We start from the raw sequence: 25,573 nt of genomic DNA, 5'->3' as shown, positions 1-25,573 counted from the left end.
AATGCTACAGTAAGTTACAAAGATGTGAGAGCCATCAAGTTGAGACTCCATCCAGTAACTCCATATTTTACCATAAGAGAGCTGGGGGCAGGTGGATAGCCTTACAAGATCAGCCTTTATTCTTCTGCCCTATGTACAACATCTCTGAGTCAAAATAGAAATTCAGAAAATTCAACAATCAATATTAATGTAGGTTATACAATTAACATCACCTGTGACCATGCATCCTCTCGTAACTGGTGTTCCAGTAAATCTTTTTCAAGATTAGCCTGTATTCTTCTACCATAAGTAGTCCTACATCATCTCTTGGTCAGTTTCTGGCACTTTCTTCACGAGGTGCAGTTTGTACAACTAATTTACTTGTAACATGAGATTACATTAGCTACATTTCACTGTTCCACATGCAAAATTCACCTGCCATTAAATGAACATCTCACTGTATACAGCATACCCTGTTTTCAGAATGTGCAAATCTTTTTTATATTCAATATTCTCATAATGTCAGTGTAACTGACAAATACAAAAAAAGCATGTAAATAAAAGTACATGGAGAGAGAACTACCAGTAGCTACCATACATAGTAATTCTCTGCATCCATTTCTGCGGCAGCATTCATTAATGTCTCTTCGTCATCTTAATCATCATCATCATCCTTTGATAAAAAGCATTCTGTTGAGGGAAACTGCTACTACAAGTTGAAATAGCCACCAATTGATATTTAAACTTTGTATCATGTTGAATATGATTAAAACCATGGTGACGTCGAGGCTACAATCACAAGCGTAGCCTAGAAGCAACATATGCATTACATGTTCGTAGTATGTTTTTATATGTAATATAACATTGAACATGCTATTTTATTAAGTCCACCACTTTTTCTCCTGTAATATTAACGGACAGTGGGGTTAAATGTTCAATTTAAGGACTGGCTATTGCATTCAAATAGTAATGCATTGACTCGGCAGCAATTGTCTCCCACGCCAATTGTAGCTAAAGGCTATACAGCCGTGTTGCTTTTTTCCGGAATATGTGCTCAGATTGATGCATGATCACAAAATAAAACTTGTATCTAAAGTGTGGTGAAATATGACGTTTTTTGTCGTCGGTTGCCATGGTGAATCCTAGTATCGGAGCTCCATAGATGTTGGCTTTTGGTAGTATTCATAAACGCGCTGAACTCAGAGTTGCCGTACTCAGAGTTGAGTTAACAAATTCATATCAGCTTTTCTGGAACCAAATTTTCAGAGTTTCCCATGTTAGAGTAACTCAACTCAGAGTTCAGGGTTAATCTCAGAGTTTGTTAAACCCCCCTACCTGGAATACCCCCCAGGATATTCACCCTATTATTTACTTTTTGTGGTACAGCCACATCTCCTTGTAGATGCATTATTAGGGCATGAGCATGTTACAGACAGGCAACAGGACTGGTTGTCTGTCCATCAGGAGAGGTTGAGACAAGCACATGAGCAAGCTAGGGAGTACTCAGAACAGAAGGCAGCTGACAGAATCCCTTCCCAAAATGAGGTGTTTTGTCCTCCTGTAGGCATAGGTCAGCTTGTCTATTTGCGTCACAGGTTGTTAGGGAGAAATAAGATTCAAGATTCATGGAGTCCTATAGTCTACCAAGTTATGGATGTACAAGGGACCACATACACTGCTGAACCTTTGGAAGATGGGCCAATGAAGAGAGTTCACCGGACTGGGTTGCGCCCCGGAACAATTCCGGTTCCTAAACCAAGAACTAAGGTTACCTACAGCAGTGGTTCCCAACCCTGGTCCTCAGGGCACGCCTGTCCTGCATATTTTAGATGTTTCCCTGCTTGATTCAAATGAATGGTCATAAGCAGGCTTTTGCAGAGCTGAATAACGACCCATTCATTTGAATCAGGTGTGTTAGAGCAGGGAAACATCTAAAACATGCAGGACAGGGGTGCCCTGAGGACCAGGGATGGAAACCACTGACCTACAGTATGTATTTTTTGTGTTCTAAACTTGAAAGAAAGGTACATATGTTTGTTTGTTTGCTGGCAGAAGGTACGTTTTTAGTTAGTTATTTCAGCCAAGGTGGCCAAGTAGTTGCACGATGCATCTCGGTCGCTCTCTTTTTCCTTCAGGCCGAGCAGGGAAGCAGCACGGGGAGAAATGCCGGAGTACATTGTGTAAAATAAATAGCAAGACAGTGACACGTGTATGAAGTTGTGCGCTCCCTGGTGAAACCCGTTGTTCAGCGTCTGTGTTCTGGAAATTGTCCTAAGCCCACTGCCATGTGTTCTTTGGAACATTTTTGTTTTATTTGTGAGAATGCTATTGTTTTCCTGTTTCTCTTTCTTATTGTTGGAATGCTGCTTCAGCAAGTATTGTTCTTTGAATCTTTATTCAGCATCTTCTTCTATTTCTTCCATGACACCTTTCAGCGCCTTCAAATCTTCAGCTATTAAAACCGTTCAACTATCAAAAAATTCAGCAGTTTCATACCATGGGTGCTATAACTATTCAGCTTTGTACCTCGTATGCTTGAATTAATATAAATCAATATTCATAATATTTTTAACATGGGATTCCAATGGAGTTTTCTTTCAAATCCTTTCAAACTTCTTAAAACTTCTTCAACTTCCAAATCCTTCTTCTTCCTCAATCTTTCAGCTAGAGCCACCATTTAAACTTTAAAATGTTGACAAAACCTTAAACTATTTTAAAATAATTCAGCTTTTTGATATCCATTCAACTTTTTTCAATATCACTGATTATGTTTAATGAGTTTTTCAAACCATTTCTGAGATTAACATGGGTGTCTACGTGAAAGCCCTAGAGTGCAGACTGAAACGCTTAAGGCCGTTATATGGTACTCCGTACTTCACGATTACGGACACATGGGAAGGGCCTACGCATAGATGGAACGCCCTGGAACGCCCTCTCCGTCGTCTGCGGGGCCGTCGGAGAGCTCTCCCGTGCACTGTTGAAATTCCTGTCGATCCGTCATGCCGTGCTGTACAGTGACGGATACCCCTTGGCCGTGATTGGTCCGCTACGACATCATTTCAGACTTCGACAGAAAGGCGTTTTCTCTAAGGTCGTCTTCTTGAAAGACGTCTGTGATGAAAACTTCTTGGAGAGAAAGTTTATTGTGAGCTAGTTTATGCTCTTCTCTAGCGAATTCAGAAACGTGACCTAGAGTAGGTAGTTTTGACTGTACATACAATTTGCATGGATCTTTTTGTTTTCAATTATATCAGTCTTTTTGTTTATCATTTTTCACATTAGATTATACACTTGGTGGTGGAGAAATGAATTCACAAAACCAGAGCCTTGTCTATATCGCAGGGGTGTTAAACTCATTTTCACCGAGGGCCACATCAGCATTACGGTTGCCGTCAAAGGGCCAGTTGTAACTACGATGTAACGTCAGTAACAATGTAAAAGCATGGTGTTTTTGTTGTAGCTTTTGTGAACATAGGGCCTATTATGCTGCAATCGAAGTCCGCCTTTTAATTCTTGGACAATCTGCTGTTTTTCATGGAGGATAAATGTGCATATTTTTCTCAGTGTTTGGTGACAAAATGCAAGAGCGCATAGCGCAAGAGCAAAACTTTTTTTGCCCTTTATTTGAACGCAGAATAGCTTTTTGAGCTTTATGTAAAATCCAATTTCCAATTGGTAAAACCTTGTCTAATGAAGGTGATGTCTTCATCATTTCTGGCTCCAAATTGTCGACAAGGGAAGCAGAAACATGCTAGCTTGGCTGAGTACTCTAACCAAGTTCGAGAGTGATACCAACTTGGGTTGAATGCCCGAGGACCTTGACTAAAAATGCACATGGGGTACGTTCGCAGAACCGGCTGCATTGGAGTGCTGTCATTCAAACCATGCTCGCCTTCACCCAGTTAAACTTTGCGTTTAACACTGATGTGCATACACTGCTTTCTAGAGGCGGGATGTCGTCACTTTGCCGTAACACATTCAAAATGCATGGTGAGAGATGTCGTTTATGGTCAATGCACGCTGTAAAGCAGCATAGACTTATTTCAATAGCCCATTAAGCTTCCGCGGGCCACATAAAATGACGTGGCGGGCCACATTTGGCCACGTTTGCTCTTTCAGGTGGTTATATTGCATTAGACACAGTCTTTAATATAATATTATGCGACTGCACCTGCAGCACTCATCGTCTGACTAGTGACAGCTGGTAGGAGGGTCACACGTGTGATGAGAGGTGGGAGATAAACAACGACGATTTCTAACTTACAAAAACGCAACAAAGCAAAGTGTTTTCGACAAAAAAACGCTTCTCCACCTACTGTTCTGGCGGTGAATTGTTTTCAGCACCCCCAGCCTTCGGAGAACCATAAAGGCAACAGAAATGCTAATTAATCCGTCCTATCCGGCGGCCCGCCCATCCGTAACGGAGTCTGAGTACCATACTGGCACCTTTAGAGTGAAGGGGAGCTTCGGATGACGTTGAAAACATATTTCTAGTTTGCCAGCATTGCCACAATTTTCGATCTTCATGCTTCGTTTTTGGATCAATAGATAGCTAATTTTGTGCTGGTCGTAGACAGTTGTCTGTGGAAACTAACAGACTTACACATTTATTCAGAGCTCCACGAAAGCGGGACAACGTCCAACCCTCGCCCCATGGAGTCCAATGCAAATCTGGTGACAAATTAGTCACTGAAAACAAAAAATTACAAGATTTATAAACTGCTGTTAAGGATAAAGGACATATAAAGGACATCTCTGGTTTCGGCAGAGTCTTGGGTCTCGGAAAATATATGTATTTTTTGGATTGGACATATAGTTTTGCGTCTAGCTTAACTTGTTTGAGGTGTGGATTCTAGCTAAATTTCTGGTATTCTCTGCCCTCAGAACGTTAGCAATCATAGCTGCACCATCACCGTGGCAACCACACAAACAAGCGCCTCTTACACAGGTGATTGGTATTAGATGATTAGTGGAGACACAAGACAAGCGATTCAGTCAACTCGTCTCATTTAAAGACTAAGAGCACCACAACACAACTACTACCACTACTGATACTGCTATATCTTATGCCACACTACAACTACTAATTCTGAAGATGCTGCTAATATCTCTTTTGCTAACTACTATGCTAATGCTACTGTTTTGTTCAACTACGCCACTGAGTGCGTTCTCTTGACCATGAGAAACCCAATAGCAATTGTCAGTTTATGCCAATAGAGGGTTTTCACGGACGTCACATTCTGGGCAGTAACCCGGATGCGCGGCCATCTTGGAGGCACTTGATGTAAACAACTCAACGGAGTACAACAAAAATAACGTAAATTCTTCACTCTTTGGTACAACTGTAGCCATGTCTAAATGACCGAAAAGGTCACCAAAACGTGTCCAAGATAATAACATGTAGGCTTATCTTATCTTATGAAACGAACTCAGATAGTGTACAGTGTACATAGCAATCTGGGGGTCTTTGAAATGAAAAGAAAAACACGATTGAGTGTCACTTGGCTACACCTTAAGTATTGCAATGATATCATACAGTTATGGTTAGGTTGATTTAAGACGCTATTGCATCACTTACTTTCGCCTTGACAACACAACGGTCGTTGAGGACTTGGTACTGCATCTCCCTCACCCATCCACACACCATCTGGTTGTAGGCCTCCAAACCTTTGTAAGCTTTAAGGTCTTCCGCTGTATATGGGTTCAGCGAGAAAACCAGGTAGTTCACAATATCTGGATGTCCGACTGAAGGAAAATCACAGGGTCGTCACAGATCCAAGACGAGGGAGCTAACTGGTAGGGATCTGCACCGCCAATAAATCCAATTTTCTCAACATATTGACGGTTTTCTTGCGGTCCAAGGCCTTCCCTGTATGCCTTTGGATCTTGGACACGTTTTGGTGACGTTTTCGGTCGTTTAGACATGGCTACAGTTGTACCAAAGAGTGTAGAATTTACGTTATTTTCGTTGTACTCCGTTGAGTTGTTTACATCGAGTGCCTCCAAGATGGCCGCGCATCTGGGTTATTGCCCAGAATGTGACGTCCGTGAAAACCCTCTATAATACGATTACTCCGTTTACATGTGTAATTAGTTATGCGATTACTCAAACACGTCTACATGATTCTTTTTATTAATCCTTTTATGGACCACGGACAAAACGTGCACCATCATCCTTCTTCAACAAAGTGTCGCCGTGTCTTCCTGTATCAGCCCTACTACTGCTGTATGTTTCATTCAATCAAAACATTGAATCCTACTAGGAAAGACGAGTAAATGCACTCAATGATTGGCTACATCTGCTACTGATATTACTATCCCAACTATAATTTCAGCTGTTAAAACTATAATGTTCTTGTTACAACGATAGCCAACTTCTTCTTCTGTTTAACAGTTCAACTTTCAGCTTCTCCCGCATTGTAGGCTATTTAAACTCTTAGCTTTGTTGATGCAGTTCAGCTTCCACACTGCCTCTTGAAATTAAACTTTTTCTTCGATTGCTTCACAACGTTCAAACGTTTTCTCCCGCATAGTTTTTAAGCACTGAGCTTCGTTAGATGATGCAGTTCAGCTTCCACATTCCCTCTTTTGAGTAAGTCATACATTTGTTAAATTAATTTCAGCTTGAGGGTATTTTCTCATTTCTGTATTTTCAGCCATTTGAAAAAAAAAAAATCTGATTTCAGCATTCCAACGCATTTTCAGCAGGAAATGCATGTTCTAGTTCCAACTTCTTAGTTCTTCCGTAGGTTTTTTGGCCTTTAACTAGTCCTGCATATTTTCACCGATTCCTGCAATTTTGTTATCAAAACGTTCAGCTCTTTTGGGAGATGATGGTATTTCTCACTTTTATACTTTTTAAAGAATTAAGGTTTTTGTGCAAATTATTCTCCCATTAAAAGTAATGGTAAATCCTTTCAAATCATTAAAAAGCTTCCTCCTCTTTCAAACTTAACTACTTTAGCATTCTTTCAGCTAGAGACACCATTGAAACTTTAAAATGTTCACAAGACATTCAGCCAATTTTGAATCGTGACAGTTTTAAATACATGAAAAAATTAGCTCCTTCTTGATTTTTATGGTTGAGCAGCCAGCTGGTTGCTCTTTTTCTGATATTCAACTAAATTGACAAACAAATTCCTCTGACGTTCATATAGTTTAACTTACAGAAACAAGTTATACCTTAAAATGTAGGAAAACTTTTCAACCAATGTAACTCTTTCAGCCAATGTAACTACTAAAGAGCTCACATTTACAGATTTTCAGCTTTGATCCTTGAAGCGAGAGCAGCCTTTCAAATTCTCTCAGTAACTTCAATGGAGAGGTGGGTAAAATTCGTTAGAGAATTTCGAAAGTAGACGTGTTTTTAAACTGCCGGTAGTAGGGCTGCACGATTAATCGAATTTTAATCACAATCACGATTTCGGCTTCCCACGATCAAATTCACGTGATCGAGCAATATTTTAAATGCATCATTCTGTTAATAGAACGCTCTGTATCAAAGTTATTTTTTGCAAAGCCAATCTAGCGCTCCGTAAACCAATAGGTACGTTCGACATCGGCTGCGGCTGCATGCAACGACCAGCGAGAGTTGCCGCTTGCAGTCGGGGAGGAATTATAAACGGCTCTGTAAAGTCGGAACATTTGTCATTTTATGTATTGGGCTATGATAAACACTTTCTCCAATCTGTAGGCTGCAGCCGGCTACGGCGCTGCATGGAGTCGAGTAAATTTTTTAACGCATACATATGTCTGCATTTGTACCTCCCGTACGGCGTAATTGGACACTGAAAACTGAGCTTTTCGAATACGCTCTCCTAGCTGGAGAAATTTGAAAATGCTGGGTTTGCGTAGTAGGCTAGTGTGGACGGGGTCCACGGAGCTTTTCAGATACTATGACATACAGTTGATATGGCATTGGGGGTAGCTTTAGCTAAAGTCAAGATGAACATGGAAGGTGAAAGAAATATGCTGCTCCATCTCTATAATTTATTTACCAGTTTAGTTGGTGTAGGCTACTTCAGGTACAAGTATTAGCCTGTCATTTAATAGATAGCCTATGCGTTACTCCTACGCAGAAGGTGATTTTTGTAGCCTGCTCGGTGTGCCTAAACGATAGGGGGACAAGGCAGAGGAGACGGTTTAAACCAAACATAGAGCGGCGATTCTGGGTGAGACCTGGCTGAACAGCTAGCTGGTCGGACAATTTTAAAACACCAAATAGTATTGCCAGAGGAGTATGTAAACAGGGCACCGTGGCGGGAGGGAGGGAAGGTCAGGAATGGCGTAACCATGACAACGATTGTCATGTACCAGGTTAGTGTGGACGGTAAACATTTGGAAAACTATATGAAAACGCTAGTGTGGACGGAGATCGTTTGTTTTTTATTGATTGTATATTTAGAGTTTTATTTACATCCATTCTGCAGGTACAATACATTGTGACAATCAAATTTGATTAGGTTAAAATCAACAAATAATCGTGATAATTAATCGTGATCTCAATATTGATCAAAATAATCGTGATTATCATTTTGGCCATAATCGGGCAGCCCTAGCCGGTAGAGTCGTATAACCGCACAGACATATAAAGGACATGTCTGGTTTCGGGAGAGTCTTGGGTCTCGGAAAATATCCTCATTTTTGGGATTGGACGTATAGTTTTGCGTCTAGCTTAACTTGTTTGAGGTGTGGATGCTAGCTAAATGTGTCATTCTCTGCCCAGTTCGTTAGCGAGTACAGCTGCTCCATTGCCGTGGCAACCAAACAGACACGCACCATGAAAGCAGAATTGGATGACGTTTTGGAAACTGCCAAAAGAGTTGTATTTCTGACCGCACAGACACATAAAGGATATCAATGGTTTCGGCAGAGTCTTGGGTCTCGGAATATATCCTTATTTTTGGATTGGACGTACAGTTTTGCGTCGAGGTTAACTTGCTTGAGGTGTGGATGCTAGGTAAATTTTTGTTTTTCTCTTATAATCGAGCTAGCGCAATATGACTCTCCATTCGACTTTTTCTTCAACCACAGTATCGACCAAATTGGCCAAACAAGGTATGTACATTGGGCGTAATGTGTACATGATCTAGCTAGATCGTGTTTCACAGAAATCTGCAAAAATCGAGGCTCAAGACAGTCATAGCTAACCGTCACAAACAGCCAAACCAGGGCTGGGGTAAGTGTTTGCTGCAGCTGGCGTTAATTCTACGAACAAACGCATCGTAACTGGAAAGTTTTTACTTTTAATTGACGATATTGAACACAGATGTAAAGTAACTTGTCTTTACTCTAAATATCTTCTCCGTTTTCAATTTGAAGTAGTAGATCTACATACCACTTTGACACACTTGCAAGAAATGATCCGGCGGTTAGAGAGAGTAACATGGTCTTGTTATTAATAAAAAACTCACCAGGGACAACGACAACATCGGCAACCCTGCACTATGGATTATTATTTGATGTCATATTAAATTAAGTGTCTGAACAGGACTGGGTGTGCAGGCACGCATTATAAGTTTCTCCTCCGTCTTGAACCTTAACATAGATTCTATTTAAAAATGTTGCTTGTTTGAGATGTGGATTCTAGCTGCATTCCATAACAAAGTGGACAGCCAAAAGAAACTGTTAAGCCACTGGTCATAGTTTCAAGAATATTTGGAAGCATTTGTAAACTTGCAAGCATCTGTTGTGGAAGAAATTTAGATTTCCTGTGTGCTTACATTATTCACTAATCAAGAGAACTAGTCATTGGACACTAGTTAGTATGTTCTCATGTAAGCTTGCTATTAATAAGAGTAGATTATGTCTGTGTCAGGGTTGATAGATGTTCGATATCAGGAGAAAGTACTGGCTAAATGTTCCTTGTCATGACTACAAGGAGAGCTCTAACTATGAACTCTCTAGTCTGAGTGGTCATGTGTTGGGAGCTGTGAATCTCTTTCTCTGAGACTGTTGTAACGTCATTACTGCCTGACTGTCACTATCTATGTTTACATTCTTGTGCCCTATAAAAAATGGTCCTCCGGCCTTCAGAGCGGGGAGAGACTTGATTGAGACCTAAGCCTGGTGTTGTGTTGTCATTTATTGTCAGAGGTCTGGTTTTCTCTCCCAATCTGCAGATTGATAAATACTTATTAAAATCCAGAACTCAACTGAACTTAGTCACTCCGTTTATGAAGAGACGGACAAAACACTTTCTTCATCACTGTGCAACAATTGTTAAAGGACGAGTGTGAAAAGGCCGAAGCCGAATGCGCGGTTATCAGAGCAAAAGTGCAAGCACTTGAATCCAAACATGAGCTTGATCTTGAGGAGGCAAAATTAAAAGATCGAAGAGAAAGGGTGGAGTTTGACGGTGAACTTGCAAAGTCGAGTATACAGAGAGGCTGAGGAAGAGCGCTCATTGTCTGGCTTACCAGGGTATCGTACACCACCAGAGTACATCCCTGTGACGGTAAGGGCTGTGAGAACCCTTCACAGGGAAACCTCAGCTCCCCCAACTGGAACTCGCTCTGCGCAAACTGCATGCCCACCGCCCGTTGATGCTACTCCTTCACTGACTACAGGCAGCAGGTATTATACTGACGTAACGTCATCTGATGGAAGCTTACATTCTGACGTTATTCAGCTTTCAAAATCCAATACTAAATTATATAGTTTAACCTAAACATTCTTTCAAACCATAATGAAATGTTTTATCTTCAGTTACCTTTGTAAATCTTTTTAAACTAAATTATTATAACACATGAAATAATGAATTTGGCTCTTACATTACCCGGCCCCTAATTGGTTAGACAGGAGGACTAAGCTATTTTAACTTAAACATCAAAACAGCAAACAAGAGCCACAATACTTCAAATGTCTATAAACAATTAAACTAGTATCTTCTCTCTTCACTCTTCTGATATTGCCTTTTCCAATAGGCACAGCTTGTTTACAGGCCTTTCAAGCGTGCTGGTTTTAGTCTTTATCTTTACTCTTCTCACTGTTCCATTTGAGTCTGGCAATGTTTCCACAACTTTCCCCATGAGCCAGGAGTTGCGTGGAGAGAAACTGTCCACTAGTAGCACGACATCTCCGGTCATGAAGTTTCTTCTAGGCTTCAGCCATTTCTGCCGATCCTGCAGAAGTTAAAAATAGTCACGTGTCCATCTGGTCTAGAATGAATCCATGAGATATTGGACTTGTTTCCATCTCCTTCTTGTGTATGTGTCGTCTTTGCTGAATATGCCTGCAGGCATGCTGGGTTGACATTTCAGTAACAACGAGTGGTTCGGTGTCAAAGGCTCAACGTCGTTCACATCATCCGAGACGCATGTGAGCGGCCTGCCATTTATGATGCTTTCCACTTCACACATTATAGTGTGTAGGCAATCGTCATTCACTGTCTGTTCTTTCAATAAGGAATTAAGGATCCTTCGCACTGTCCGAATTTGTCTTTCTCAAACTCTACCTTGGTGAGAGGTCGCTGGGCTGTTGAATATCCACTTTATCCCTTTTGGATGCAGGGCTCTTTCAATCTTGACGTTATCCAGCTGTTGGATGGCTCCTCTCAAGTTCTCTTTCAGCAGACACAAAATTAGTGCCATTATCCAACCTCATGATGGTAACTTGGCCTCTTCTGCTTATGAAACGTCGAATTGCATTAACACAAGAGTCAGTGTCAAGGTTATCTGCAACTTCGATGTGTACTGCTCTGAGAATGAGACAAGTGAACATCACGCCGTATCTCTTGACCGTACCTCGGCCCTGTCTGTCATCAAACGGTCCGAAGAAATCAACACTCACAACGCTTGCCATCTTCTGTTCTCCAACCTACCTGTTGATCCTGCGGCATGTTGTACATTTGCTGATTATCTTTTGGATCGCAGCATTGGCCTGTGGGATCCAGTACTTGCGTCTAAATTGTGCCAAGACATAACTGCGTCCACAGTGTCCTGTTCTTTGGTGTATGTCTCTTAGAATCAGTGTGGCGACTCTGCTATGCTTAGACAGAATCACTGGATGTTTAGCATTTTCTGGCATGGCAGACTTGTTGAGTCTTCCACCAACCCTAAAGGTGTTGTCTTGAAGAATGGGGTCCAGTTTGAGCAACTGACTGCTGCGGCTGAGATGTCTGCCCTTCTGCAAGGTTTTGATCTCTTCTCTGAACTGCTGTCTCTGGCTGCATCGGATAATCTCTAATTCTGCAGTAACTAAATCATCCAAGGTAAGTGATTTCTTTCCTATTGTTCTTTTGTATTTCTTCATGTGTTGTTCTAATTTTGACCTTTCCTTTTCAGGGTATTTTTCAGTTTGATGAATTGTTTCAAGTATTTTATTGTCAGGTACACAGAACAACACAAGGTCAGACTGGGCACTGAAATTCTTAAAACAAGACAACGCAAGCACCTGGCATAACATAACATATTAGTACACAGAACATAATCTACATCTATGCCGATCTTAAATAAGTGAAACTGCCTAAATATACAGATAGCAATAAATAATCTACTATACTAACCCTAATACTAAAACTTCCTAAATTACAGATAACAATAAATAATACACTATACTAACCCTAAATGCACATACAACCTATTTCAACCCTAAACCTATTCTAACCTAGGTGGAGTACAATACAATAGTGCAAAATGCAGATCAGTGACTATGTCAATGACCATACAGGAGCCTTGTTACTCTTCTTTGATTTAATTTTCGTCGGTACTATTGACAGCACATATTCAGCTTCTACGGCCCCTGTGAGGCTACAAGACTTGGCTTCCATGAGCATCTTCTTTCTTTTCAGACACAGCAGAACTTTCTTTAATTATGTGCAGAATATCCGGATGTTTCAACTTACATTCTTTACATTCAATTCTTCCTTTTGCTGAGATGTCCAGGCATTAAGCATCCGAAACACAATCCCTTTGACTTCAAGAAGTCCACTTGTTCTTTGTGTGGTTGAGCTTTGATTTTACTGCATGCAGTAAGAGTGTGAGGCTGCTGGCAGTACAGACACGGCTTATCGAAGGCGCTTGTGGTTTTGCTTGAGATTGCTGGCTTACCATGCGTTTCTTGAGGCCCTTTGCTTTCTGCTGAAACATTGGTGGCGAAGCTGCTTCCTCTTATTTCTTTCTTTGGTGGATGCCTCTCTTTCTGTTCTGTTTTTCCACTTGTAGATGGGCGGTTGTCTGGTATATAACCAAAGAGGGGATCTGATGCAATTTTAGCTTGACGGTCAATGTATTTCACCAAGTCAGCAAACTTCGCTCTTCTGCCACTTCGCTCTTTAATATCGAAAGCTCCAGCCCGCCAACGTTCTCTCATTTTGTACGGCAGTTTGGACACCATTGTCCGTAGATTGGTAGGGTTGTCCATCTCTTCTAAGTATTCAATGTCCATCATGGTGTTGAGACATCCAATTAAGAACATTGCATAAGCACTCAACGCCTTTCCATCCTCAGACTTCACTTGCGGCCATTTTAGTGCTTTATCAATATACGCGCTGGCAATCCGTAGTTCGTCCCCGTAGTGCTTATGAAGTAACCGCTTTGCTTCAAGATAGCCTTTGCTTTGTGTCATATGAGTGCAGCTGCGGACAAGCTCTTGGGGTTCACCGGCTGTATACTGTTCAAAGAAGTACAATTTATCTTGCTCATTGTCAGTTTTCTGGTCTATCGCATGTTCGAATGCTCTGATGAAAGACTTGAACTGTAGCGCATCGCCCTTGAACACAGGAATTTCCTTTGTTGGTAGCTGAGACAGCTGCTGTTGTTTTACAAGTAGCTCAGTGATTACATTCTGCCTTGGCATGACCTTTAGTATGTCATCATCTCTGTCCACTCGAGTGTTAGGCCGATGACTTGTGGCTGACTGAGGCGGTGGTGGTTGAGAGTACAGCATTGATTGTTGAATGCGAACGTTTGTGTTAGTTTGTTGCGGTATCCTTATGCTAACCAGTGGCGTAAATATAGGGAGTGCAGGGAGTGCAGCTGCACTAGGGCCCGTGGCGAAAGGGGGCCCGTCCTCGATCTCATAGTAAAAGTGAGACAACCTGACCGGGCCCCTTGAGGCCACCCGACCGGGCCCCTTGCTCCGCTTTTAAACCGCAAATAGTAACCTACATAATAGTCCCATCAATTCACAAACATTTCTCAATTATGGTGTCAGTTATTCATAATTATGAGCTATCACCTGCCCAATAAACATTTTAAAAACAGTCAGTCTTAACAACAGTAAATAATAGATTTTTCCTCATTTGCCTTTTGCTGAATGAAACAAATCTCGTTTTTATTAAGTAATATTGCCCTCGAAAAATAGCAAGGATGTCTGGGTAATATTGTTGTCAAAGATTCCCGCCCACCCACACACGATTGTTCCCATCCAGTTATTGGAATACCAGACAGTTGTTGTTGGGATACTACAGTTCTGTTGCATTAGCGTTTTGAAGCGAATTAGGCTACCCCATGCCCTTTAAACATAAAAGTGGCTCCAGAAAGCGGCAGGAACGAAAAGAGCAAGATGTAAGGGTGGCAAAGCTGTCAAAACTATCCTCATTTGGATTTGTGGCGAAGCGTGTTGAAGAGGACGCTACGTCTGAACACCAGCCCGGCAACAGCAATGTGTGAAACTCAGGCATCAGGGTAGGCTAATTACCTATTATTACACGGCTGTTCTTAACGCTGTAGAAAGCTCCATTCACTTGAATGGGGCTTCCCAACGTTCTGCAGTCTGATATCTTCTGATAAGACCGTTGCTATGAATAACAGACCGCTGTCAAGGAAAGTGGCCTTTTTGCTTCTGATTCACGTCTTTCGTAGCACTCCGCAAGTAGTCCGGTAACTTTTCAACCCTAACGTACTCCGTTGCTTAGCAACGTCAGCTGATTTGAAGCCTAAAGAATGTTCAATGTCTATGAAGTTCAACGTCTTTGGCCAACTATTTCTCTGCTGATCAACACTACGAATGGTAACAAATACCATAACAAATACCAATGGTAACAAATTGTAAAAAGACACACTGTGTTAAGTAATTTTGTTGGCAAGTAGCCGTTTAATAAGCGGGATAATGTATAGAACGCCGGTCATTATCGGGAAAATAGCCTAAGCCCCGACAGGGCGAACAGCTTCGCTCTGAAGGGGCTTATTTTCCCGATAATGACCGGCATTCTATACATTATCCCTTACATGTTTACTGTCTGGTGTATGCAGTTGACATTGCTATTAAATATCATAAAAATGCAAATATAGGCATAGGCTATACCAGGCAGCAGCCAGGTTAGATATTGTGCACTATGTGCAGGATAGCCGGAAAATAGCTAAAGCTAGATAGACTAAAGTAAACTAGCATATCTAACGAACATAAAATCAAATATTCACCATTGAACTGACTGTTTTTTTAGACTAATACCCAGATAGCACACATGACAGATCGAATCGTCATTCATAACGGTTGGATAAGCATCGGCAAATGATCAGATTTCTTCTCATCTCTGTGCTCTATTTCAAACGTCGCAGATACGTCTGCTCATGACTGACTGTTCCATTATGCTCATTCCGTGTTGTAGGCCTAGCTATTGCAAGCATATCTAGAGCCAGAGACTCGCGAGTCAGAGGCGTTCACTTTTTAAACCGTCATTTATCTTCACATAGAAGGAGCAGTCGTTACCCATAATTGTACATCATAAGTAGCCTAAATTTCCCTGCGCATCGCTAAGCTCAATACTCAATAATTTTGCCTGTCGGTAAGGGGCCCGTTGGTGAGATCTGCACTCGGGCCCGCCAAGGCATTGTTACGCCGCTGATGCTAACTGTTTCCTTCTTCACATTCCCAAAATGCATATGGTAACTGTAACTATCTTCATCTCTTTCATATTCTTTAAGCACCTTTAATTTTGCTTGCCTTTCAGCTAACGACGTTTTCATCTCTAATTCTTATTTTTCAGCTTGAATTCTAGCAGTTTCAAATTCATTTGCAGCTTGGATTCTAGCGGATTCAAATTCAAGTTCTTGTTTTCTCTTCAGTGCTGCAGCACGCTCTAGCAGAGCTGCATGTTGTGCTTCCTGCCTAACCAGTGTTGACGAAACATGTGATGCGGCTGTTGCATGACTTTGACAAATTGCTTCACACGGTTTAGCTCTACCTTGGATAGTTAAAGATGAAGCACGAACATTAGCTGCGCTGCTGCATGCATTGAACACAAGACATTCCAGTAACTTCATTCCATGCTCTGTGTTCAAATGCTTCTTCATATTTGTTCTATTTCCTCCCTTCGACGAAATAGACTTTTTACATGCATTACAGGGGCGTTGTTGTCATTTTGTCGTGTGAAATACAACCAAACTTTAGAACGCTTCTGCCTATTTGCAATGTTTGCAGCAGTCTGACAAACTATAAAAGTTTGCGCAACCGTTAACAGAATCGTTAAAGAATTTGGCTGACTATTTCAAGAAATCGGTTATAATTCTCGATACCCATCCCTAATCTTACGTTCACCTTTTTCTTATATGTACTAACATTGTCAAGTCTTGTGATTGAATCAGAGTATCGGTTTTTGAACGGCGGATGTGTAAAGCGTTATTCTAGCGTTAGCGATAAATTAGATTTCCTTTAATTCAATCATTTTTGGAGATATGAAGTTGCCTTCACACATGGTAACATGTTGTAATGTCTTGTGTGTCATGTGTGGAACAAATCAAGTCCCTAGGTCAATGTGGCACTTATTTATGGACACATGATATATGTGCATCAGGTGCAAATTTACCCTTATGTTACAATGTTTCACAATTGTTAACACACAAAAAGCTAAATTTGGCACAATCTTCACAACCTTCACTTCATGTACCAATTGCTCGACCCAATTTGGCACTATTTCACACTCCCTTATCTGCATTAGACTCTGACTTTCCTTGTTTACACACTGATGTCAATTACACATCACCTTGTTGTCAAAACACTACACACTATGTTCAGTTGTTGCACACACTTCTTAAGTAAAGTCTCAAGGCATCAACCTACAACACACAACTATTCAAATCTCTAAACACAAGTCTGGTGAGCAATTTGCTATCAGGACTGCAGCATAAAAAGGGCCTTGAGCCTCTGTTTTGTGTGGTGAACAATGGAGAACTTAGAACATATCAACAACCAGAGATGGATAGGGGTTAGAGTGAGAGGAGGACAAAGAAGAGGACAAGGAAGAGGATGGAGAGGAAGAGGACAAGAAGGAAGAGGACAAGAAGGAGGAGGAAGAGGAGGAAAAGGAGGGGGAAGAGGAGGACGACAAGAAGGAGGAAGAGGAGAAGAAGGAGGAGCAGGAGAAAGAAGGAGAACGGTGATCTCTAATGAGATTCGGGCCACCGTGGTTGACCATGTGCTCAACCATAGTTTGAGCATGAGGGAGGCTGGCCAGAGGGTCCAACCAAATCTCAGCCGCTTCACAGTCGCTGCCGTCATTAGAATCTTTAGAATGGAGAACAGGTATGTATTATAATTGCCTTGTGTACTAAAATACTGCATATCAATAGAATACAGTGTGCTCACAGTATTTGTATTTTGCAGGACTGAAAGAGAACCACACCGTGGAGGAAGAAGTGAAGGTGAAGAGGAGGCGCCGGGGCAGAAATGTCATTGGCCAGCGCACCATTGTTGAGGTCCTCGGCCAGCGTGGGGGAACATCACTTTGTGTGCTGCAATGGGTTGAGCAGGCCCATTGACAGTACTGTATAGTTCAGAAATAAAACTTTTTTTTGCTGCATATTTGTGCTGTTTTATGTTTGACTATGAAAAAAGTAGGCCTACACAGACATTTTACAAAAGGAGAAATGGCTCATTCTCCAGAGTCATTGTCATTAATTGGGTGTGTTCCATTTCTATGATTGTGTTTTCAATTTTGCGACAGTGTGCTGTGAATGCTTGGTAGTGTGCAGCAAATGCTGAGTTGTGTGTACTGTTATAAATGGTATGGGTGTGTCATTTGAAAATATTGCTGTGTGTACCAAATGAGAACATGAGTTACATTTTGTGAACGGGTAAGAGATTTTATGGCAAAGAGTCATCTTGCAAAGGCAGTGTCAGGTTTAGCATATTGTGTGTGAGGTTTTCAGTTTTGTGTGTGCAGTTTTGAGAAAGCCGTTATTGTTTTGAGAAACGTGTGTTAACAATTGTGAAAAACTGTAATAATTTGGCAATTTTGTAATATATCACTCATCGCCTATACATAGACATATGCCTTACAAATCCGTTTCGTTTTTCAAGTCAATCGGAGCTACGGTTCATGAGGAGAATAATTGTAGTTTTGTACAAATTTTTATTGTACAGAAAAATCCAATATGGTGGCCATTATAGGTTCTCGAGGTTTTTTGGTTCCTTATGAGAAATAAGGCATATATACTAAGTTTAAAAATGTTGGGACCTTTGGGCTGCAAATTACATGAAAATTGATAAATTAGGGCGTGGCCTTTAGCGCCACCTATTGTCTCACATGGGCCATATTTGGCATGGTAGTTACTAATGCTCTGCATTAATGCCTAATTTCTCAACATTTTACATTACTGCCATTGACTCCCATGGAACAAAGAACAAAAAAATAACACCAATCACAATAGGTTTTCTCCTACTGGAGAAACCCTAAATATAGCTCCAGGCAGCAATGGCGGGTTCCTCCTCAACATTGCAAACTATTTCAATATTGACACGATACAAACAAAACATACACGATACAGACACGACATACACGATTTCATGTCAACAACATTTCAAGGCAATTGGAGCAATGGCTGATTTTAAGTACATTTTTGTAGACAAAAATCCATGCCAACATAATTCTTGAGACTTTTTTGTTCCCCATGAGCAATAAGCCATGCATACCAACTTTCAGACATCTTGGCCTGATTGGGTCAAAACTACACCCTTTTGAAAGTGACAACTTTGAAGTGTGTTCTGTAAGGCCACTTGTGCTCTGGTCAAGCCCATCATGCAGAGATCCATTCTTTAAAAACTTTGACTCAGGACGGAATTACATCACACCTGAGTCCAAGGTTGCCAGGTCTGGCAAAAATTTCCAGCCCAACGAGTGTTATAAACCAGCCCAAAATGCCTGAAAACTTACCGAATGTTTTTGCTATTCTCACGTTTCATTGGTTCATTACAACAAATTATTTAATCATGCCACTTCCTATCACCACTGAACAGAGACACAGAGCAACAATTATTTTATGAAAGTGAAGAGCCACATTACTAAAGGAAGTGTGTGTAGGTTATTAACTATTATTGCACGCTCTGCCCACACATTTTCCCCCATCCGTGATGTTTCCCTCTCTCCCAGCGCAGGTCACATCGGGGCATAAATGCGGCTGCCGCATGAGGTTTAGAAGTAGCACAAACACATGCCACCCACGATCATTACATTTTAACCGCGACACTGTTTTCACAGCTCCCCAATTTAGCAAGATATAAGCAGATGTGACAACTCTGCCTGAGTTGATCTCATCCGGAATCTCAGTCAATGCACAAATGACAAGAGTCATGAGGAAAACTGTGCTTGGACAGTGCTAATAATATTCTGCTTGCGAGTATAACTGGAGTATACAGCAGTCTCCAAATAGCCAAACATTGTTAGGTTCTCTCGTGCCATTAAACTACACGACATACACAATCAGGGTGACCAACAGCAAGGGCGTAGGCTTCGTCTCTGCTTTGGTAGGGACACTGCCCGGCGGCACCCCACCCCCGCTAATAATAATAAAAACTACATACAAGTATAAGCGTGAATGATAACATTCATGGGTAACATTGTCTAAACATCCCTTAAAAAATGGTAATATAATGCAATCTTTACCAAAATGGACAACCAACCTGCTCTACATCTGTAGCTTCAGAGTGCTGTTTTTCCTGCACAGTAATTCATCAATTTACAGACACTAACCATGCTTAGTTGACTGCTGACATTGGTCGAGATTACAGGGATAGCCATATTACTATCCAAGGGATCATATAGGCCTACTTATTACCAGTTAATATCAATTTTGAGTAGCTAACCTGCTGGTACTAGGCTAAACTAGCACATTCCATGTGGATAGGTTAGCTTTATCCTTCTGGCTTCAACAAGACCAGCTGCTGCTAACAGACTGGTCGAAAGATTGCAGACGGTAGGGATAGATTTAATACAAGCAAAAGTTACATGCTCTACTATAACAACTTTCAAAACATGTTTCCATTGTAGAATGGCAATTCTACATTGTTGCCAATGGGTGGCAATGTAAGCCTAGCAGGTTTGCACTGTGTGGGTAGTTTTCCTACTAGCTAACTAACAACCTTCTTGATAGCTACTTATACTCTCTGGGTGGTGAACAAACTTCTGATACATCTCTTCTTTTTGGGTGACATTTTCCTATCTACAAAGCACAAAAGGGTAAAAAATATCAATGCTGAGACCAAACAAAATACTAATATGAGGCTTTATTATTTCCTGGCGTATTTAGTAGTTTACAGTGTCAGACTACTGACAGCTCTCTCTGCAAGTCAAGATTCACAGTGTTTCTGACTCTGCCACTTCAGCCTATTAAATGACATAATCTTGTCTCGCAGGCTCGAGGGCACATTGGTTAACTTGGAAATGTGTTTTTCACTTTTCTGGGTGACAAACAATAATACGAATATGAGTTTTTCAAATATATTGTGCAAAATATTTTTTTCAGAATCGATCCAAATTGCAGCACAAAGGAGTTTGCTAAAATATTGGTGGGGACAATTTTGTAATCTTAAAATATTGGTGGGGACTAGTACCTAGCGTCCCCCCCTAAACCTATGCCCATGACCAACAGGATTATCTTAACTAACAAACAATAACATTACACACATTTAGCTGAACAAACACAAAAACTGAAATCCCCCACACTGCTTTTCTAATCAAACTATTTTACATTTTCCACAACTCTGGAAAATACCCTAAAAATAAAAGTGAACCTCACCAAAAGAAGATGCCGAGAATCAAGACAGGGCTGGAGAGGACAAGCTGCAGGATCCTCCAATTACGGATCCAGTAGGCGATCCCTGATAGCAGCATCAGGCCCAGTGCGTAGAAGCAATGGGAGAGGATAGTGAAGAGGGCTCGTCTGGAGGTCCCTGTCCATTCAGTCCCTTTGGAATAGAGTAATTAATATGGTAAGTATAGCACAATAAGTTTGTTAGGATGTAAATTATAACTAAAATTATGATTCAGATGTTATTTAAGATAGATGACACTGAGGAAATACAATTACAGTCCATACATTTAAAGCATCATGTACTATTTTATTATTGTGCCTAACCTTTTAAATAACATTTTATTCATAATTCATACCGGATAAAAAAAAAAAGCACTCGTACGTCGCTAAATGCGGGTAAATTTAGTCTTTGTCAAGTAAATTATGGAGACTACATGCCACAGTGGCATTTTTATTTTTATTTTCTCTACACACACTAGAGAATGCTGCTAGTTTGCTGTCACTTCAATCTGCTGGGTCTGCTGCGCTTGTCTGAAGATACTGTGTACTTGAATATTATTACAAATTATTTATTCTGTACCGTACATTACCTAACAGAGCGCTCTGTGGTCAATCTACTGCAGGACACGTATTTGCTAGTGTCGTCCAGCCGAATGATAACTAATGCCACAAGTATCTGGTCTTATATAAACTCTAGACATCTGGGGGCTATTGCACAAAAGTAGAATAAAGAAATCCAGGATAACTGAAAAAGCGCAGCTGGACTTAGTGTGATCCGCTCATCACGGCTTATGTGGTTGCACGTTTGCCAAACCAGGATGAGAAGGTGAAGCTATGTCAATCCAGATGTACATAGTTGGGATAAGTGCACCTTCACGGCTTTCTTAAATAGACCATGGTATCGATCACAGATTGACTGATGCAGAAAAGGAGAAGACGCGTGCGGCATATTCTTCATCCGCTAACCAGCAACTAATTACCGAAATTGAAGCTTAGTAAAGCATATAATATGTAAAAAAGGAAATATGGCTGCTGTTATTAAACAGAGAAAAGCCTGGCAGACAATCGCAGAGCAACTGAATGCAAAAGGATTGAAAAGTATCTACTTATTAGGAAAGTTGTACACTCTGTTTTAATTGCTTTAAATATGCTTGTGTTATGTCTTGGTTATATTGCTGTATCTGTGTTTATGTGCTAAATGTGCTGGTTGGACTGTAAAGTGTCTTTGAGTAGCCTACCATGAAAAGCACTATGTAAATAAAATGTATTATTATTTAGCCTACTTTGCCTTAAAAGTGAGCAGAAGCACCAGCTCCAGGCTTCACCCCAGCTGAGGAATACTCACTGGATCGCTGGACACATAAGGCCTGCAAGTACCTTGTATGAAGAGGGCAGTTTTTGCAGGTGGTCAGTAGCTGTCCCACCCTGAATCCCTTCCATCACAGGCCTTCCTTGGTTTACAGATTTTTACAGTCGCTATGACACGTTTCTCAATACTTAAGTCACTTTTTCAAAACTCTTCACACAGTTCTCCTATCCAACTTCAGCTTGGCACAGCAGTTAATTGCACATTGAAAATGCACTAAAACTACCAAATCACTTCATACACGTCTCAAATCAACTCATTCTTACATAACAGTAGCAAAGGTTGACAGCCAACAAACATACTTTGTCACCCACAAAACAATGACCTAAAAATCACTAACAACAGATAGCATTATACAATGTTTTCTTGTGTAAAACAAGGACAACTCTACTGTTTAGAATTCACTGCAATATATGTTACTGGAATGAATCAGACATGGTGCAGTATGCTTCAATATGTTGTATATCTTTCTTTTTTTTCACTAATTCCAGAATACAAGAATTTGTATACACACCATCCACTGATACAGATACAATAGGAATGCTACTGAAATCTTCTGAATTTGGTTATTTGTCATCTAGGGCAATACACCTAGGAAAAAATCTTCTGGTATGCCTGATCCATCCCTTTCAATGTTCAGGCATCCAGCATTCATTGCGTCCAGGAGGGACATTTGATCATGTGGATGGTGGTCATACAGTAAACCTTCCACCTCCAAAATAATGATTCTATGGGGTTGAGGAATGGAGAGTAAGGTGGGAAGAAAAGTGACACCATCCTGGGATGGGCTGCAAACCACTCGGTGACTGCACAGGAGTGGTAACATGCCACATTGTCCCATACAAATGTTGGCTTTCTTCTCTGCATCCTTTTTCTCACCTAGCACAACCCTTCCGTAGAGATAATTTTATAGCATTTAATTTTTTGATTCAAAATATATTTAATTACAATATTACTGTAGAAATGTAGCATTTTGTATTATGTTATTGTTTTGAACTGAAGTTTAACAGTTTTGAAAACAGTATGTAAGCATGTGCAAATTGGCCTGTAGGTACATAGAGTTTTGGCAGTTGTTGTGTCGAAGTCAGAAAATAATGAATGTAGTCATTGAATGCATTTTGTGCCAAAGCAATGATAAATGGTCCACAGTTTAGCCCACATGTACTTCTGTTGTGCTCGCTGTGTGAAGAGTTTTGAAAACGGGACTTAAGTATTCAGAAATGTGTCCTAGCGACTGTAAAAAAAACTGTAAAACAGCAACACAGTTACTCTCCTGCCACCAGATGAAGATCCAGTGAGTATTATTCATTAAAAGCACATGGCTTGGCACATCCTGTCAACACAAATTATATTCAATATGGCAGGGGGAAGGAACTTCTGCAGTATGGGATGCGGCTTCCGCAGCTGATGATGAGGAGACTGTGTCACTGGACTCCAGAAGGCCTGAGGTATCATGTAAATTGTTTGGAAATGCATATTTAGCCCATAATATATGAGAAGTCATTTCAGCTTAGTTTATTCTTTGACCCAGAAGGGCAATTTGTATGCAGCAAGAAGGCTTCACATGAGAATATACAACTCAAACCACACAACAATTAACACAACAAAAGTCAGCTATATGGCACTGATAATATATATTTGTAACAGGATCCAGACACAGTACGCTACAGCCTGACAGCCAGCCTGGCAACATAGTAAGTATGGGCTAAAGGAAATCTAAATCACGCACAATTCCTGCTGTGCTAATCAATGGGTGGTTTACAGAATTCACAAACTGTCAGATGTCTCTACTCAACATCTGAAAAAGCTAATTGAGCTGGCAGATGCACAGATTGCTGTCAGTAAAAGTCTCCAGGATCTAGACCTTGGTATTGAAATCAAGAAGAAAACACTGAGGAAACTGTATCTGGAGATACTAGAAAAATAAGTGACTTCAATCCACACTGTAAAACAATGTATTAACCTCTCACGTCTGAAAGCACATCCTAGTTAGATATTGCTTCAGCACTTCCGCAGCAATATCAATGCTTCGTCATCCAAAACTTAGTTCAGAAATGGGCATGCCATGGTGCAGTAAGAAACACAGGTGAATGGGACTTTATACACTGCTGAAAAAAATAAAGGGAACGCAAAAATAACACATCTTAGATCTGAATGAATGAAATAATCTCATTAAATACTTTTTTCTTTACATAGTTGAATGTGCTGACAACAAAATCACACAAAAATGATCAATTATCAATGGAATCAAAGAAAGTATTTAATGAGATTATTTTATTCATTCAAATCTAGGATGTTTTATGTGGAAGAAATTTAGATTTCCTGTGTGCTTACATTATTCACTAATCAAGAGAACTAGTCATTGGATACTAGTTAGTATGTTCTCATGTAAGCTTGCTATTAATAAGAGTAGATTGTGTCTATGTGTCAGGGTAAATAGATGTTTGAGATCAGGAGAAAGTACAGGCTAAATGGTCCTTGTCATAACTACAAGGAGAGCTCCAACTATTAACTCTGTAGTTTGAGTGGTCATGTGTTGGGAGCTGTGAATCTCTTTCTCTGAGACTGTTGTAACGTCATTACTGCCTGACTGTCACTATCTATGTTTACATTCTTGTGCCCTATAAAAGATGGTCCTCCGGCCTTCAGAGCGGGGAGAGACTTGATTGAGACCTAAGCCTGGTGTTGTGTTGTCATTTATTGTCAGAGGTCTGGTTTTCTCTCCCAATCTGCAGATTGATAAATACTTATTAAAATCCAGAACTGAACTTAGTCACTCCGTTTATGAAAAGACGGACAAAACACTTTCTTCATCAGTTAATTTAGTGTTCCCTTAATTTTTTTGAGCATTGTATATCGCCTTCATTACTGACGTCATTGATATCACAGTTGCAACTTCATCAACCATTTCTAAACAACTGCAATACTAGGGTTTAAAATCAAACTTGTGACAGCAATAGTGACAAGTAATGCATATTAATAAAAAATACACAATGACACATTCAGAAGACAACAGAATAAATGTTCAAAACTTGTATTTCGGATCAGAGCGGCAGCTGATTTTACACGAGACTCCAGAGGCCTGTTCCATAAAGCGAGTTTACCGAATAAGCCAGACTTATGTCAGTTAGTCGGACTCATTTCTAGTTCATTCGGTTCCATAAAGCTAGCTCAACGTAGTTCTAACTCGGTTACAATGGCAACTTCGGCAGCGAAACTAGTCTGGTCAGGGTCAGACTAACTGTCAGGCTTAGCGTGA

The 25,573-nt window shown here is 40.6% G+C and overlaps 1 protein-coding gene across 1 annotated transcript in view; it reads right to left on the bottom strand.

The window, feature by feature from the left end:
- Window positions 1-25,573, bottom strand: part of slc22a13b (solute carrier family 22 member 13b) — a 95,718-nt gene that overhangs the window by 31,789 nt on the left and 38,356 nt on the right. Inside the window, exon 4 of the mRNA XM_084702967.1 lies at window positions 20,934-21,102. Within this exon, the coding sequence (XP_084559093.1) occupies window positions 20,934-21,102 (169 nt within the window). The remainder of the gene's footprint in view (window positions 1-20,933; window positions 21,103-25,573) is intronic.

This window comes from Hypomesus nipponensis, chromosome 8 (genome assembly GCF_054491055.1).
Source record: "Hypomesus nipponensis isolate SF chromosome 8, ASM5449105v1, whole genome shotgun sequence".
In the NCBI taxonomy this organism is placed as follows: domain Eukaryota; kingdom Metazoa; phylum Chordata; class Actinopteri; order Osmeriformes; family Osmeridae; genus Hypomesus; species Hypomesus nipponensis.
This window is presented reverse-complemented; position numbering and strand designations above follow the sequence as displayed.